The 18,627-nt window shown below is 40.1% G+C and overlaps 1 protein-coding gene across 1 annotated transcript in view; it reads right to left on the bottom strand.

The window, feature by feature from the left end:
* Positions 1-18,627, bottom strand: part of ADGRB3 (adhesion G protein-coupled receptor B3) — an 886,560-nt gene that overhangs the window by 450,763 nt on the left and 417,170 nt on the right. The window contains exon 11 of the mRNA XM_005897466.2: positions 8,035-8,229. Coding sequence (XP_005897528.1) covers positions 8,035-8,229 — 195 coding nt within the window. The remainder of the gene's footprint in view (positions 1-8,034; positions 8,230-18,627) is intronic.

The following is an 18,627-nucleotide window of genomic DNA, read 5'->3' as shown; positions in this document are numbered from 1 at the left end:
ATAGATGCATCCCCATCTGTCAATCCACTCTTTTGTACACAGAAAACAAAAGGGAAATGAAAGCAGAACAGAAATGCTACTTAAGGATCCTCGCCTACTTCTTGATGGGTACATGAGAAAGATCCAACGTACCTTCTTTCTCATCAAGTGTTTTAGGAGAGAAGATGCTTACCTTATCCAAAATCATCAGCTCTATTGAGAATTTAATTTCTTTCTTTTTGTTGTGTTGGATCTTCCATGCCACACTGGGGCTTTTTCTAGGTGCAGTGAGGAGGGGCTACTCTTCATTGCGGTGTGTGGACTTCAGCTTCCCATTGTGGCGGCTTCCCCTGCTGTGAAGCACAGATTTCTTCTCTTGTTCTCTGGTGCTTGGGCTCAGGAGTTGCAGCTCTCAGGCTCTAGAGCATGGGTTAGTTGCTGTGCAGTATGTGGTGTCTTCTGGACCAGGGATGAACCCTGTCCCCTGCACTGACAGGTAGCGTCTTTACCACTGAGTCATCAAGGAAGCCCTCGATGTGATTTCTTGACCTCCTAATTCTGAGAATTTTCCTAAGAAGATGGTTTGCATTTAAGAAACAAATTGGAAGTGGAAGTTTTCGGCCTCCTATTTAATCTAAGTTATTGGAAAAATGAATTTTCAAGCCTTAGGAGTATGTCAGGCAAACAAATGATTTTCAAACATTGAGAGGGGAACCTGTTTGAGGGTCCTGATCAACGTTTCATAACATGATAGACAAGAACAAAAAATGCAAGAGTGCATTACCTACAGAATAGTTAATGTTTTGTAAAAGTCTATTTTTCAGTTATATATTGATGTTAACTGTGTGTTTTACACAGTAAAAAACATTTGGAAAACACTGAGTTGGGCCAATAGAAGTTTCATCAGGAAACTAAAAGATGCTTGAAAAGAGACAAGTCCTCATATTCATCAAGTTTGAGGGCCACTGTACATGAGGAGTCTCTGTGGATACTCCATGTGCGTATTTTTTCCAGTTTTTCTTTCTTTACTTCCAATGATAAACCATCTCAGAGGCCTGCCTTTCATTCCATTAAGCGGATCTTGCCTCCTTTTCTTATCCACTATTGCTGAAACATGCTTGCCTTCTTTTCTCTGAACCTCTAAACCAGTGATGTGGCCAAGTCTTCCTCGACTCACGGATCCCCCTTCTCTACCTCAGCCAGACCACCTTTCAGAAACAGCACTCAGGTTTAGTACTTTGTTTATAGAGAATCACATCCAAACTCTTCTCTAGCCTTGGTTCTCCTGCCTTCATGACTGACATTTTCCAGTATGAATCTCATTTTTTACAAAACTTGGTCTTTTGAATGTGTCACATGCATACCATTACTATGTCTTTTCTTTTTTCTTTTTTTTTAATAAACTTTTTGGCCACAGCCTGTGGCTAGTGGGATCTTGGTGCCCATATGAGGGATTCAACCCATGTCATCTGCATTCAAGCATTGAGTCTTAATCACTGGACTGCCAGGGGGGGGTCCCAATTTTTACACCTTTTATTGGAGTTTGATGATTGTTTCTGCCCTAGCTTTCTTCTCCAAATTCTATCTCAAAGCCTAAGGTTCTTTTTTTATTGCTGCAGTTCAGACTCTATGTTTTGAGAGCTCCTGGAAGGGAGATACTGTAATCTCTCTTCCTCATTACTGGCCTAGCCTCATTCCTAAATTATCTTTTCCTTTAGAAATATTGTAAGCAGCCTGAGAGCAAGGCGTTAAGAGCTACACCACCAGTACTAATGGCATTACAGAGAACCTGCTGTCTGCCACATGATTCACAAATGGGTTGTTACATGTATAATCTGCATTTTTTCTAAGCCTCTCAACAACCCTGAAAAACAGATATCACTGGGCTTCGTTATTCATGGATTTCATATTTGCAAGTTCAATTACTCACTAAAATTAATTTCTAACTCACAAATCACAGTTCATAGCTTCAAGAACATGCATAGCATGGTGAGTTTGAGTCACCCCATGCACATGTACCCCGCTCAGGTCACAGGACCATGCAGCCCACATACTGTAAACAAGTGTGTTTCATGGTCGATTTAATGCCTAGGTTTTTTTCCCCCATATATTTTGTGCTTTTTGATGGTAATATCGCTGTTGAAAATGGCTCCCAGCATAGTGTTGGAGGATTATCTAGCATTCCTAAATTCAAGAAAGCTCTGGTATGCCTTAGAGAGAAAATATATGTATTAGGTAAGCTTTGTTCAAGCATGATACGTAACAATAATAATGTTTTATATAAACAAATATATAATAATGAATATATGATAATAACATACATATTGTTATATATACATAAATAAGTCAAACAAAGTCATGTATTAATTGGTTGATTAAATTATACTACCAGATTCTTGTAGGAATCCTTCCTGTATTTTCCCGGCTAGTAAATGATTCAGTATTCTTTCACTTATAGAATATAACTGCCATGATTAATGGAATAGACTCTACTACTATTTATTCTTTAGATATGAAGAAATAAGGTACATAAAGATTAAGCAATGTGTCTGAAAACATCAACATAGTTATTGGACAAATTTCAATTTGCATGTCTGATTCAACTTTGTAAGTTCCATAGTTCCAGGCATGGGTGGTGTAAACTCAACTTCCACTGATTATGCAACTCGGTATGAATTATCCCAGGGGTGAAAAAACAAGTAAACGGATAAATCTCTTTTTTTCTTTCTTTCTCTTAATTGGAGGCTTAGGGTACTTTTCTTTTTTGTAAAGCAAATTCCTCAAATATTACTATATTATTCACATTCACTAATTACTTGAACAAATATTTGCATGTCTACTATGCTCCCAGTGCCAGATTAAGCCCCAGGGACCTAATTGTCTTCTCAACAAGTTTGAAATTTACTGCTGAAAAGAGGCCTGGAAACAAATAATTTCACTGTTATGTGAAACACCTGCTCTAATAGGAGTACTTTGTTGTTTTTTCGGCACTAAGTTGTATCTTAGTACCAACAAAAAGATTCTTTGTGACCCAATGGACTGTAGCCTGCCAGGATTCTCTGTCCATTGGGTATTTACAAGGTTTCAAAAGGCAAGACAATTAGGAAAACACTGAATTCTGCCTGAGATCTGAAGAGAAGATTTTTGGACTAGAAATGCTTTTTGATCTGCATCTTGAAGGAATCTGCATCAGATTAGAAACAGGAAGACCAAACTACAGCAGAGAACCAATAAGAGCGGAAATATGGACATAAGGCCAAACCCCAGGGTTTGGAAAGAATATGCCTGAAGGGAAAAGGCTTTAGGAATAATTTTATACTAACCAGATACCCAAAATAAAACTACTACTATGCTCTATACTTCCAAGAAATAAAGGCACACCTTATTTTTCCCCTAATTTCAACAGACTGTGGCTATTCTATCTCACTTTCATCAATGTATCAATGGAGATAGAAGATTGATCAATGTGTTACTCTTTTACTGAATCTAGCATTAACTAGGCATTTTACACGGAGAAGGCAACCGCACCCAACTCCAGTACTCTTGCCTAGAAAATGCCATGGATGGAGGAGCCTGGAAGGCTGCAGTCCATGGGGTCGCTGAGGGTCGAGGGTTGGACACGACTGAGCGACTTCGCTTTCACTTTTCACTTTCATGCATTGGAGAAGGAAACGGCAACCCACTCCAGTGTTCTTGCCTGGAGAATCCCAGGGATGGGGGAGCCTGGTGGGCTGCCGTCTATGGGGTCGCACAGAGTCAGACACGACTGAAGCGACTTAGCAGCAGCAGCAGCAGCAGCAGCAGGGCATTACACATAAAAAGCCTTGCACAGAACTACACTTAAAAGAACGTATTCTCTCTAAACAGTTTTACTTAACATCTCTTTGGTCTTTGCTCTTTCCCCAGTTAAAAAAAAAAAGGATAAAAATTCAGTGGTGTCTATATAATTATTAATTTTGCTGTGAATTCAACAAATATTTGTTACACACCTTGTATAGTAAAGAATCTGCTAAATCCTATTCGGATGAGGGGGACTTGGAGCTAGGCTAGGATCCAAAGATTGATCAGGACTATTTTTTCTTTTGCAAAGATTCACACATGACTGCTAATAACTCAGGATGTAAAGAGATACAGGAGGAAACGTGTTTCTGGCATGCAGAGGCTGAGTACTGAGAGATTAATTTAGAAGATGGAGAGAGACTAAGCCAGTCTGAAAGCAAACAGAAAGCTAAGGCCTGGAGCCAAGAAACACAGCACATCCAGGAGGCAGGAAGTGGTTGATTTAGCTCTAGGTCAGGTCCATCTAGTCAAGGCTATGGTTTTTCCAGTGGTCATGTATGGATGTGAGAGTTGGACTGTGAAGAAAGCTGAGCACCGAAGAATTGATGCTTTTGAACTGTGGTGTTGGAGAAGACTCTTGAGAGTCCCTTGGACTGCAAGGAGATCCAACCAGTCCATTCTGAAGGAGATGAGCCCTGGATGTTCTTTGGAAGGAATGATGCTAAAGCTGAAACTCCAGTACTTTGGCCACCTCATGTGAAGAGTTGACTCATTGGAAAAGACTCTGATACTGGGAGGGATTGGGGGCAGGAGGAGAAGGGGATGACAGAGGATGAGATGGCTGGATGGCATCACCGACTCAATGGACGTGAGTTTCAATGAACTCCGGGAGTTGGTGATGGACAGGGAGGCCTGGCGTGCTGCAATTCATAGGGTCGCAAAGAGTCAGACATGACTGAGCGACTGAACTGAACTGAACTGAACTGTGAAGGGAGAGAGTGGTCCATGCTCATGGCTGGAGAGATAGGTTATCCAGGTACCGTGGATACACTAGAAGGCAAGACACAGGCTTTGGGTTGTCTTTCAGGCAACCTTGGAGCCCAGGTGAAGGGTTCTGACTTAATCATGACATAATCATGGCCATCCTAGGATAGCCAATGGGGCTTCCCTGGTGGATCTGCAGTAAAAGAATCCGCCTGCCAATGCAGGAGATTCAGGTTCAATCTGTGGGTTGAGAAGATCCCTGGAGAAGGAAACGGCAACCCACTCCAGTATTCTTGCCTGGGAAATTCTATGGACAGAGGAGCCTAGCCGGCTACATTCCACGGGGTGGCAAAAGTCGGACCTGACCTAGCAACTAAACAACCAGGACAACGGACATGATGAGTAGGGATGTAGGGAGAGATCTGAGGGAGTATGGAAGGAAAAAGGCCATGGAACTAATGCAGGCTGGGGTCACTGAAAGAAGGCAAAGTTAGGATACAGCAGTGGGAAAACAGGAAAGACAGATGGAAGAGGCACAGGATCGGCTGCCCATAAGGAAAGGAAGAGAAGGGAAAAGTCCAGATGATATTACAGGAGCAGCCTAAGGACCAGTAATTCTACCAAGGTGAAAATGCAAGAGAACATGGCACTTACGATGAATTTAGTTTATGTCATATGAAGTCTGATGAGCCAAGCCAATCACAAGTGCCCAGAGGCCCTGGGGAGTAAAGGCATAGAGGTTCTGGGTAAGGCTGTCATCAATTAAAGACAACAAATACATCCAAAAGGTTTGTGCAAAATGGTTTGTGGAAGGTAGAATAAAAGAGGTGCGAAGTCCCCTGGGATTTTAGAGATGAGAAAGGTCATTTTCAGATCAAGTCTGGGGCTTGCAGGACTGGCCTTCAGAAAGACTTGCAGCAACTTCACCTGGAGTGGGACAGGCAGAGATGAAGAAGGACTTCCAGAAGAAGAAGGCTTCAAAGACTGCAAAGACACCAGTCAAGACAGCAGAGTAGAAAAATGCAGCTCCTTTATGTGAGAAATGACCAGAACAGCACCTGCTGAGATTTTGTGTGCATGCCAAGGACTAACTACCGAGTAGGACAGAAAATCAGCAAGGTGTTTCTGACCAAGATAAAACAACACAATCACATTGCTCTATTTAAGTCAAACCAGCTGATGTCCATGACAAAGCCTCTGGTTACACTAATCGTTCACGGAGTCCGTGCCCTCCAATGAGAAGTTCATTCACAACATGACCCCAACACAACCTGGTAATTGTAATTTAAGTACGATTAAAACCTTAAAGTCCTACATTCTTGACGGTACAGAGAGGCCCAAGAGCTCAATGAGTACAGCTTTCTGCCTGATGTTTCCTTTGTAAATACAAGAATCTGACGTGTTTTGAAATTACAACTTGTACCTTACGTGAAGGAGTTCACATGTAATTTTTACAATGTAAACGCTAATGGATAGAAGTATTTCAGAACTAAGGAGAAAAGTTGTACTTGGCTTACTTTATTACATTATTAAAACTGGAAAACTTTCATTCTTTGTAAAGCAGCAAAGTGTTAGTTGATTAGTCATGTCTGACTCTATACAACCCCATGAACTGTAGCCCGCCAGCCTCCTCTGTCCATGGAATTCTCCAGGCAACAATAGTAGAATGGGTACCCATTGCTTTCTCCAGATCTTCCTGACCCAGGGATGAAACTGCATCTCATTGGAAAAGACCCTGATGCTGGGAAAGGTTGAAGGCAGGAGAAGAAGGGGGCAACAGAGGATGAGATGGTTGGATGGCATCACTGACTCAATGGACATGAGTTTGAGCAAACTCTGGGAGACAGTTAAGGACAGGGAAGCCTGGTGTGCTCCAGTCCATGACTTAGCCACCGAATAACAACAAAGTAATAAAAGTTTTGGGAGTTCCCTGTTAGTCCAGTGTGTTAGGAACAAGTACTTTCACTGCAGGGGCCTGGGTTTAATCTTTGGTCGTGGAACTAAGTTCCTGCAAGCACTGCAGTGTAGCCAAAAAAAAAAAAAAAAAAAAAGAATCGAAATGCTCAAATGACAGTATCTTCTACTCTTCCTCCCTGTAATGCATTTTTACAGTTAGAAATGTATTCCTGGACACAGGTAATATAATATTATATATACCACAGCCCCTCTAATTCTTATCGCAGCTACTATCAACAGAATATTTATATAATTTAAGTACTATATGAATCTCTATACAAATTAGGGCACAGGTATTATTTATGAATAATTCCATGATGCCAAAAAGCATTCTATTCCTCTTTCCCTTCAATCTCTGGTCAAAACAAAGCAAAACACAAACAAACAAACAAAAACACTGAAAAAGCCCACCCTCTGCATTCTCTAAGTGAAATGCAAATAAAACTCCCAAAGGAAGAGTGGGCTGAAAGAAAATTACCTGATGTGGGAGTTTTGCCAAACTTTTATGTTAATGAACTTCATGCAGAGATACAGAAGAACATTATGCTGGAAACACAAAAACTAACTCAAAAACCAACTCAGTATTCTTGGCAGGAGTACATCTAGCCTACAGCACAAGAAAACTTAAGCTGAAATCCAAACTAGTGTTGCATCAAATATGCTTTGTTTGCCATTCCACAAGCTTGGTCTTAATGGCAAAGACAATTCTAAAATTGGATGAGTACTTAAACTGTACTATGGGAAAAAAATGATGCCGTTCTAGAAGTTTGCCATAACAAGACAAACAGGCTGTTGAGGAGTTACTGAACTTATTTTCCTATCCAGGACAATTCTCTACTCGCCCAGCATTTTCAGGCAATAATTCCACAAAATTAAGTATGGCCTTCCCCCTTCTAATAACAAAACTCCGAACAAAACTTAAACCATGTCTTCTTTGCATGCTATAGTCAATGTGCTTTCATTATGCTTAATGTACTTTTAATAGTCTCCTATGGCAAGATGGTGTTATTAAGTGTGGGAATAAAAGATCCATGCCTACAACCTTGAATTTGCTATAGTGTCTTTTAGCCGATGGCTCAAATCACTTCACACACATTCTTACTCGCTCTCTCATTGAGGTGCATTATGTTTGTTGGGGACACTGAAGGGTAGAATGACTAAGGAATTGGGGTCACTTCCACAGCTCATACTGCACACAGCTTGGATTCTTCCCCAACAGGAGGGAGCACACCCCGCTCCAGACCAGGAATCCTCCAAGGTGGCTGTACCAGCTTCTCAGGCCCATAAGTGATCCCAAGGTCACTTGGTATTCCTTCATGGAATTGCCTCCCTTACCTGGACGCCATCAGAAGCAGGGATGTAACTTGCCCTTTTAAAGGTGTCCGTCACATTCCTGAGGATTTCAACCGACATCAGAAGATCGCCTGCATAGAAGTTTTTCCTCTGAGTTAAATCCAGCAGTGTCTTGGTGACCTGGGACATCCCATCACCCGCCAGCATTCTTTGCCCCTTTGCAAGGTGTTCTTTGATCTGTGATGGTCAACAGAACAGAATAAACATCAGAATCTTCATTACTGTTTCCCCACATAGCTTCATCAGACAAATGTGTTTAAAACTAAAGAGCTGACTTTCCAATAGCACTGCAAACCTTGGGAAGGTTTCAAGACTAAGTTGAATGTTTCCCACCGTAGCAAGGATGAACTGCCAGAATCTGTGTCCACATTTTGGCAGGCTTGATGGACTTGCCTTTTCTAGTTTTCAGAAAACATAATTTAGCGTTTCGCAGGAAGCATGTATTAATTTAGGGTTTTAACTGAAATAAAAATTAAAAATAGCTTTGCACATGGTAAACATGGGAGGTTGTTCAGTGAGGTGTGAGCAGAGACGGGAGACTATAAACACGTCAAAATATCCTTTTGTATTTAAGAAGCTGAGTTTAATGACTTTTGCCTTACTTCTTAAAGTAAACACATCTTTATGTAGCAGCAAAAAAAGTTTTCACAATAACATTTAGCTTAAGATAGACATTTAGTTAAACTTTAGAAGTCTACTATGATGAACATGACTGAACACTAGATTAATTTAGCTTTATTTTAAAAAGGAATAAACAACAACAAAATAAAAATCTCTCAGCTAGGTTTTCAGCAGCAGAATGAATCATTGAGGTGCAAGACTTAAATTAGTTTGATGACCAGAGAAATACACTGTCAGTTTTCATATTTGCTTATCATCCAGTCCAAGGGAAGAAAAGCATCTTATCACATGGAAGAATGTTACAGTAAAAGTATAGCAAGGATAAATTTACTTATTTAATAGATACACTAGCAAGGATACACTCATAGCAACGATACACTATATGTTTACTTATTTAATAGAAGGTTAATCTTTATCATCCCATTGCTAAATTTGTGATAACGTTAACTTATCAAAAGATCATGAAATACTTAGGAACTAACACAGCAGAGAAAGACTGGCCTAGAAAGGTTCAAGTATAATACTATAACCATCAATTTCCCATTAAGAAAAGTGTTAACAAATCCTTTGAGGTACAGCAATCAATCTGAATTAATTTTGGAGTTAGGAATTTTCTTTAAAATGTATTTTTAGGTGCTTCCTTGACACTTCAGACATTTAAATTTTCCTTAGCCTCTAAAACTCTAAACATATTTTGGGAAAATAAAAATCTTCAGAGACATGCTCTGTTATTTGCATTACATTAAAAACATAACATGTTAATGGAGTTTATTTCTTCCCATTTTCTTATTCCTCTCCTGGTCTCCCCTCAGTGCCAGCCATCAACACCTGACCCAGAGAATGGATGGTCCAGCAATGATTCAGCGGTTGCTTATCTCTGTGGTCTCAATGCTCGTCGCTATAGAGTGATACTTAATCTAAGATGCAGACACTGTGTTGGCCAATCAGAAAGAACGCTGATCCCCCAGTAGAAGCAGACTGGGGTACTATGAAGATATGTGCTACCAGGTTGAACTCCAGGCCTGCCTCTAAACTAGTGATAACTCAGAAATTTTCTATTCAGGTTACGTGTGCCATAATGTCATATTGTTTGCACTGGATATGCCACCCATTCCTCTCTCTTTTTTTTTTTTTTTTTTTACCACTCAGATAGTCCTGGTTCTTCTAAATATCTGAACTGAGTTAATCAGCTCCTTCTGTGTGGTCTTAACTCATACATCCATCAGCTACTCTATCACACTGAATTAAATATAATAATTTGCTTATATGTCTTCTGTCCCAGTAGTCTTTCTGGACTTTAAGGGTAGGCTTTCTGCCTTGTTCATAGCCTTAGAATATAGAACAATAAAAGTATGCTAGAGTGAACTCAGCTATGATATTCCGACTATATCTTTATGATGGAATATGATAGAATGGGCTGTAAAGCCAGGGTTGCCTAGGTTTTTATTTAAACATTTCAACTTACTATTTATATAATTGAAGTCATCGGAGACTCAGTTTGTCATGTCTCTTCTCAGCCTTGAAAAATATGCCTATACGGTTTCAAGTTTTAAAAACATACATATTTTTAATTAAAATAAACCCACACAAGCCTCCATAGTCAGCACAGCTATAGCATACAGAAAAGCAACTAGTTCATCGTGATCTGCATGCCTAAGAGATCTAGTTCCTGGAGACTCACACTTGTCCTCTGATTCACTGTGTTCTGGTCACTCTGGTCTTTTTCATCTTCCTCAATTTTAAGTACATGCTTGTCTCAGGGTCTTTACCCTGCTTCTCCTTTTGTCTGGAACAGTCTTCCCACAGAGATCCACATGTGTTCTTGTCATTTCCTCACAGAAGTCTTACCTGACTTCCTATCTAAAAGGCATCCTTATCATTCTCAATTATCTTACCTTTTTTTTTTTTTTACTTAGGTATTAATTTAGCTTTTCAAAAAATACCTTACCTTCTTTGTGCTTAACCTTAGCCTACCATTGTGCTAGATCTAATGTCTCATTGAGATCTTATTTCTCATTTATTTTTCTGCTTCCCACATTAGAACAGAAGCCATGTGAAAGAAGAGATTCTTGTGTATTATGTTTACAGTTATACCCTCAGTACCTAGTGGACTTAATATGTTGGACAAATTAGTAAATGAATTATTGAATGATTCCTCCTAAGCTCATTAAGTTTTTGGGATTAAGTTGTTGTTCAACCGCTAAGTCGTGTCTAACTCTTTGTGACCCCATGGACCGTAGCACACCAGGCTTCTCTGTCTTCTACTATCTCCAGAAGTTTCCTCAAATTCATGCCCATTGAGTCCAGGATGCTGTCTAACCATCTCATCTTCTGCTGCCCCCTTCTCCTTTTACCTTCATTTTCCCCAGCATCAGGTTTTGATTTTTCCCAATGAGTTGGCAAAAGTCCTGGAGCTTCAGTTTTAGCATCAGTCCTTTTAATGAATATTCAGGGTTGTTTTCCTTTATGATTGACTAGTTTGAACTCCTTACAGTCCCAGAAACTCTCAAGAGTCTCTCCAGCATCACAATTCAAATGCATCAATTCTTTGGTACTCAGCCTTCTTCATGGTTTAATTCTCACGTCTGTATATGACTACTGGAAAAACCATAGCTTTGACTAGATGGACCTTCTTTGGCAAATGGATATCTCTGTTTTTTAATATGCTATCTAGGTTTGTCATAGCTTTTCTTCCAAGCACCAAGTGTGTTTTAATTTCTATGGGATTAAGTTAGGCACACTTGGAAAGTTGTCCTAAGCTGTCCCACAGCATAATCCATAGAAAACACTGGTATCAGAGAGCATAAGATAAATAAACTCCCTGACCTGCAGAGACAGTGCAGCTCTTGGACTCAAAAGTATCTGCTTCAGTAGGTACAGTGTGAAATGGTAAAGAAAAATGAAGTTAATAAAGTCTACCCTAAATAATTTTGCAGACCTCAGTTCTCAGTTTGGTGCTCGCAGTACAAATCACAGCTGAGATGCTCAAAGCCAAGGAACACTTAGACAGTTCTCCACTAGGAACGTGGGGTAGCAATGATTGCCAAGGTAAACATCTGATTATTCAACTCAGCTGCCCATCTATTATTTTGTCAATCCCCTCCTATGCCCTGGAGGAGGAAATGGCAACCCACCCCAGTATTCTTGCCTAGAAAGCTACATTCATGGAGGAGCCTGGTGGACTATGGTCCATGGAGGCACAAAGAGTCAGATACGGCTGAGCAACTGAGCATGAGCACCTATACTGGTGAGAGTGTGATTCATATGGACATAATGCATCCTTCCCCTCAGACAAAAGCATCACAACATTGACTTGAATCTTGGGGAATGCACCATTCAGACATGTTTTCTGTTTGCAATAAAAATAATACAGAGAGCTTCGGATGTCTCAACTAATCAGAGCTAGGAAAGGCAGACTTTCATGTGTGGGTCAGCACCAAATTTGGCCCAGTCAGTAGAAATTAGTCATTGCCAGCTGACAGCTGCTTAGCAGGCTTATGTAGAATGAGCTGTTCTCAGTCTTGATCTTTGAGACAGATGACCAGACCACAAACCAGCTCTCACAACTGATACTAATTAGCATCCTTCCTGGCATTGTCTATATATGGAAGGCATTCAGAACAAATACCTTGTAATATTGGTACCCAGTAGCATAGGCTACTGGTAGCGTTTTTAAAGGATATAAAGGGTATTTGGGTAAGACACATTCAGAATGTATTTAGGTGAAAAACAATTACAGTTTCTTGACCTTCCTTCCATAACACAAGAGTTCCTACCTTGGGCCTACCCTTTCACCACTTTTTTCCAGAGTGATGAATCCATGTTTATCTCCTGGACTTTTTTCTCTTTTCTGGATCATGAAGAAATAGAGTTCAAAGTGGGTTTGCTCACCTCATCTTTCTTTGTTTCATACTGTTCCTCATTTGCATCTTCTGTTCTCATCTCCATGATATAATCCTTTGGTTAAACCTCGATGATTTTGAATCCCACCCATTCTTCAGTCTTCATTCTTTTCCAGTCTTTCCTTCTCTCAAAATATAGCCTGACTTTGGTACCTTATTTATATACCAATAACTTATCTTGTTTGGAGAAAGGCATGGCAACCTACCCCAGTATTTTTGCCTGGAGAATCCCATGGACAGAGGAATTTGGTGGGCTACAGTCCATAGGGTCGCAAGAGTCAAACATAACTGAGAAACACACACACACACACCCCTCATCTTGCTATTTCCTTTGAACTAATCTTTGTTTGTCTTCAAAATCAAAATCAGAAGTATGAAATTTGACTTGAATCCCACAATTCTTTAAGCTGAAAATTAAACTCAACAATTACCTTCTAAGCATTCTCTCTGAAAATCTTAGGCACACACTAGGTTTAAAGAACAGTTGGAATCATCAAACCTGGATTTAAATGTCGTCCAAGGGCTTCCCAGTTGGCTCAGTGGTAAAGAATCTGCCTGCCAATGCGGGAGACATGGGTCAGGTCCCTGATCCGGGAAGATCCCACATGATTCACAGCAACCACTAAGTCTGTGCGCTAGAATCCAGGAGCCGCAACTACTGAGCCCACCTGCTCCAACGACTGAAGCCCATGTGCCCTGGAATCCCTGCTCCACAGCAAAGAGGAGCTGCCATGATGAGAGGCTCTCACACCATGACTAGAGATCAGCCTCCACTTGCCTTAACTAGAGAGCAAAGTCTGTACAGCAAGAAAGATCCAGCAGAGCCCAAAACAAATAAATTAATGAATCATTTGATTTGTCTGCTAAAACAACCAAATATCTTCAGTTGCTAGGGTGGGCTAATACAAAGAGATTAAAAATGGATACAGCGACTGTTTTCCCTTCTTATCTTCAATTTCTAACTTCTCTAAATACTAGCTATGTTATGTTTCTCATATCCATCCTTCTTACCTGTGGGCAAGATGGAATCTGGTACAGGCTTCAAGGCCTATCATCACACTCTTAACAATACTCTCCTAACTGGTTTAACTGAGTGAGTCTTTCCCCAAGCTAATTATCCTACCTTTCACATCTCTGAACAAGTTGCTTCTCTTCTGGGGGGAAAAAAAAAAAAAGTCCACCAAAAAATCCATCCATTTTCATATTAAATCAAATATGCCCTTTATTATTTAACTTACAAGGCCAAACAAATATAATCCTAACCAACAATTCCAATCTTTTATCTGTCTCATTTTATTCATCCAACCCTAATCTCCTATTATTTCTATCCAGTGAGTTATCGTTTCAGTCTTTACATCTTTATTGCTCATTAATAATTCAATCCACTTTAATTTTGAACTCTTCATACTAGTCTTTACTTTTATTATTGTTGACTTTTAAAACCAGCAATATATTTAATCTATTAATTCACTATTGCTTCTCAACCACCGATTCTTTAATTCTCTTCTTCTTTCAGAGCATATTTTCCTTTTTTCTAATCTTTTAGTAAGGTTCTATGAATGGTAACTCATTCAATCTCTGATGTACTTTATATAAAAATTATACTCATTTTCAATTGATCTTTTATGTGAGAATGTTTTTATTTCCCTTTTAGCATTTTTATAATGTGATTCCGTGTCTCTCTCGTTGCAAATTACACAGTTGATCTTTTGTAGATTACCAGTCTTTTCTTAATGGTAGTTTTTAGTATTTTTCATTTTGTTTTTAGCACAATACAGATTAAGTTACTATGGACTTGCATATATTTATTCACAATTCTTTTAAATCTGAATATATTATCTGTCTTCCACATTGGAAAATTCTTAAGTATTAATTCATAATGCAGTCTCTATGTACTCTACTTCTGGATCACATTTCCGTTACATTATATACATTTCTATTAAATGTACACTAAACTGTCTCATTTTACTCTTATTTTTCTAAGTTCTCTATCACTCTTTTCATTTCTGTATCTATTCTGGCTTCTGCGTGATCTTTTTCCAAACTAACTTCTAATCACTAATTCTTTCTTCAACTATATCTAACTGGTTCTTTATTCTGCTCATTCGTTTCAGTGACATTATTTTCCACTTATAGAAGTTCTAGATCATTTTTTTCACAGTGTTGCATTTTTTAACTGTGCCTTCTGTTCTTTTATTGCTCAAATTATTTTCAACAAATACATGATCATTTCTTTCATACTTTCTAATATTTCTACTTGCATCACTGATTCCCTTGATTCTTGTGTTTGCTAACTCTCCCTCATGATATTTGATATTGTCAACTCATATTCATTGAGGTGTGTTTCATGCTGTTGGTTTGTGAAAGAGTTGTTAGGGACTAGCTTTGAGTGTGTTTCTCTGAGGGTGAGGGCCTCAGGCAATTCAATGATACTGTATCACTTTATGTTAATCTCCATGTTAATTCCTTCTATTTATAGTTCAGCTAGCCTTTCAGTTTCTGAAAGGTAATTTCTTCCCTCTTCTTCCTAAAATCTTGTATAAACTTAATTTTTTTAGACCCATCATAGACCTATAGAGTTTGTTTCATCCATGAAGCCAGAGAAGTCAAGATAGTGCCAGCTTGTTGCAGGGAGCTTGGATCAGCTTGTTCCACAACTTAGCCTTGTGCAGGCCATGACTCATGTGGAAGGCGCTCTTGTCACCAGCTTTAGAAACTGGTGACAAGTTTAGAAACCTGGTTTAGAAACAGGTTTAGAAACTAAACAAAGCTTTAGAAACTCAACTTCCAGTACCCAGGACTCATGCATAATCAGAAATCCTCCCAGGCTGCTCCCAGGAAGTATTAACTTCCCCCTATGACTCTCGCATTCATTTCTTCTTTTCCTTCACTCCTGATATCTAAATATTTCTGTCTTTCTTTTGAGCTCAGTTATCATGCACCTTTTAAAAACAGTCTTGATGTAGTTTATGCAGAACCTCAGCATGATCTGTGAAGTATTATGTTGGTCCACCCCACTGTTCCTCTACTGCCGTGGGTCCCTAATGCCAAACAGAATAAACTACTCACCATTCCCAAAGAAAGCCCAGGGATTCTGCTGTTACTCCCTGAATTATGTGCTTCTATGACTTTAAATGTTTTCTCCAAATCCTTTTGTTAAATTGTTATCTTTCTTTTCTCCTTCCTGAATTCTTTTCAGATAACTGCAATCATGATATGATCTGTACTTTCAAACCTCATAGAAGTGATCTTGCTCTATCTTACAATATTATAGTGTTTGTGTTCTTATCTCATCCATTCTATTAGACTGTAAACTCCAAAGGGCCTGCAGTTTCTTTTTCAATTTGTTTACCCTGTAATTTCCAGCACATTGTCTGAGGCACAAAGGTATCTTCTCAAAGTGCTTGTTAAATGAAACCAAAACCATAGAAGAATTTTCTTTTTTCCTTCTGTAACTGTGATCTTCAAAAGTAGACAATGTAAAAACATAGCTGTCCATGATTATTCAAAACAAAGAAGTATGTGATAATTAGGGAACATTTACATTTCCTGACAGAACTGCCTTTTAAGAGCTATTCAATTAATATAAGTAGGCAAATTTTAAATTTCTACAGTTGTTAAATTTCTACAGTTGGAAACCTTTTGAAAAATAATAGCAACAATTACCACAAAATATAATAGCATTTATTAAGTGCCTATTTTATGGCAAACATGGGACTAAGCATTTTACCTGATTTATCTCATTTGAGTTTTAAAATAATTGGAGGTGCTGTAATTACCCACATTTAACACAGACATGCTGTGGTGAGATGCCTTCCTGAGGAACACACAGCTCGTAAACTGTCCCAAGATTTGAGCTCAGGCAGTTGGATTCCAGGGTCCATACACTTAACCATTACACATTTAACTCAGGTTTTATACAACACTTTTGTTAGAAACTGTTAAAATGCTTTAATATTTAGAAGTTATCCTCAAACATGCTTGTTTTGACACTAAATCTTTTTCATATGAAAAAAGAATATAAAAATAAAGAGGCTTGGCAAGCAACTTTCCAGGCTGCTGAGATGCTGTCAATTATTAAGTAGTGGTCGTTAATTTGAAATGCAGTGTGGAGGTGTTCCTAAAGTCATTTACCAATCTCTATAAAAGATTTTATAGATATTGGAGTGGCAGCTGCATGGTGCTGGAGCAGCACCTGCGTGGCACTGGAGTGACTTTGAGGAGATACCCCACATCCAAGGGCAAAGGAGAAGCCCCAGCAAGATGGTAGGAGGGGCGAAATCACGTTAGGATCAAACCCCACACCTGCCAGAGACGCTCAGAGGGCTCAAACATAGCATGTGTGCACCAGGACCCAAAGATCCCACAGAGACTGAGACAGACTATGTCTGAGTGTCTTTTGAGGAGATACAGGTCAGCAGTGGCCTGCTGCAGGGGCAGGGGATCTGGGTGCCGCAGACGTGGGTATGGCATAAGCCACCTGATGGAGGAGGTCGCCATTAACCCTGCCATAGAGCCACAGAACTTACACAGGACTGGGAAACAGACTCCTGGAGGGCACCAACAGAACTTTGTGCACCAGGACCCAGGAGAAAGGAGCAGTGACCCCACAAGAGACTGACCCAGACTTGCCTGTGAGTATCCAGCAGTCTCCCGTGGAGGCGTGGGCTGCGGTGGCCTGGTGCAGGGTTGGGGGCACTGACTGGGACCTTCTGAATGAAGTCACCATTATCCTCATTATCTCCACCATAGTTTGGCCTTAGGTCAAATAACAGGGAGGGAACACAGCCCCACCCTTTAACAGAAAATTGGATTAAAGATTTTCTCAGCCTGGCCCCACCCATTAGAAGAAGACCCAATTTTCCCCTCAATTAGTCCCTCCCATCAAAAGCTTCCCTAAGTCTCTTATCCTTCTCCATCAGAGGGCAGACAGAATGAAAACCACAATCACAGAAAACTAACCAATCTGATCACATAGACCACAGCCTCGTCTAACTCAGTGAACCATGCCAGGTAGGGCCACCCAAGACTGAAAGGTCATGGTGGAGAGTTCTGACAAAACGTGGTCCACTGGAGAAGGGAATGGCAAACCACTTCAGTACTCTTGCCTTGAGAACCCCATGAACAGTATGAAAAGGCAAAGAGATAGGACACTGAAAGATGAACTCCCCAGGTTGGTAGGTGCCCAATATGCTACTGGAGATCAGTGGAGAAACAACTCCAGAAAGAATGAAGAGACAGAGGCAAAGCAAAATCAACACCCAGTTGTGGTTGGGAATGGTGATGGAAGCAAGGTCTGATGCTGTAAAGAGCAATCTTGCATAGGAACCTGGAATGTTAGGTCCATGAATCAAGGCAAATTGGAAGTGGTCAAACAGGAGATTGGAGAAGGGGATGGCACCCCACTCCAGTACTCTTGCCTGGAAAATCCCATGGACAGAGGAGCCTGGTAGGCTGCAGTCCATGGGGTCGCAAACAGTCGTACATGACTGAGCGACTTCACTTTCACTATTCACTTTCATGCATTGGAGAAGGAAATGGCAACCCACTCCAGTGTTCTTGCCTGGAGAATCCCAGGGACGGGGGAGTCTGGTGGGCTGCCGTCTATGGGGTTGCACAGAGTCGGATACGACTGAAGTGACTTAGCAGCAGCAGCAAACAGGAGATGGCAAGAGTGAACGTCAGCATTCTATGAATCAGCAAACTAAGATGGACTAGAATGGGTGAATTTAACTCAGATGACCATTATATCTACTACTGTAGGCAGGAATCCCTTAGAAGAAATGGAGTAGCCATCATTGTCAGCAAGAGTCTGAAAGGCAGTACTTGGATGCAATCTCAAAAATGACAAAATGATCTCTGTCCTTTTCCTAGGCAAGCCATTTAATATCAAAGTAATGCAAGTCTATGCCTCGACAAGTAATGTTGAAGAAGCTGAATTTGAACAGTCCTACGAAAACCTAAAAGGCCTTCTAGAACTAACACCCAAAAAAGAGGACATTTTCATTATTGGGGACTGGAATGCAAAAGTAGGAAGTCAAGAAATACCTGG

The sequence above is a fragment of the Bos mutus genome, chromosome 9 (genome assembly GCF_027580195.1).
Source record: "Bos mutus isolate GX-2022 chromosome 9, NWIPB_WYAK_1.1, whole genome shotgun sequence".
NCBI lineage: Eukaryota > Metazoa > Chordata > Mammalia > Artiodactyla > Bovidae > Bos > Bos mutus.
The sequence above is the reverse complement of the archived record's forward strand: the minus strand, read 5'-3'. Positions and strand labels throughout refer to the sequence as shown.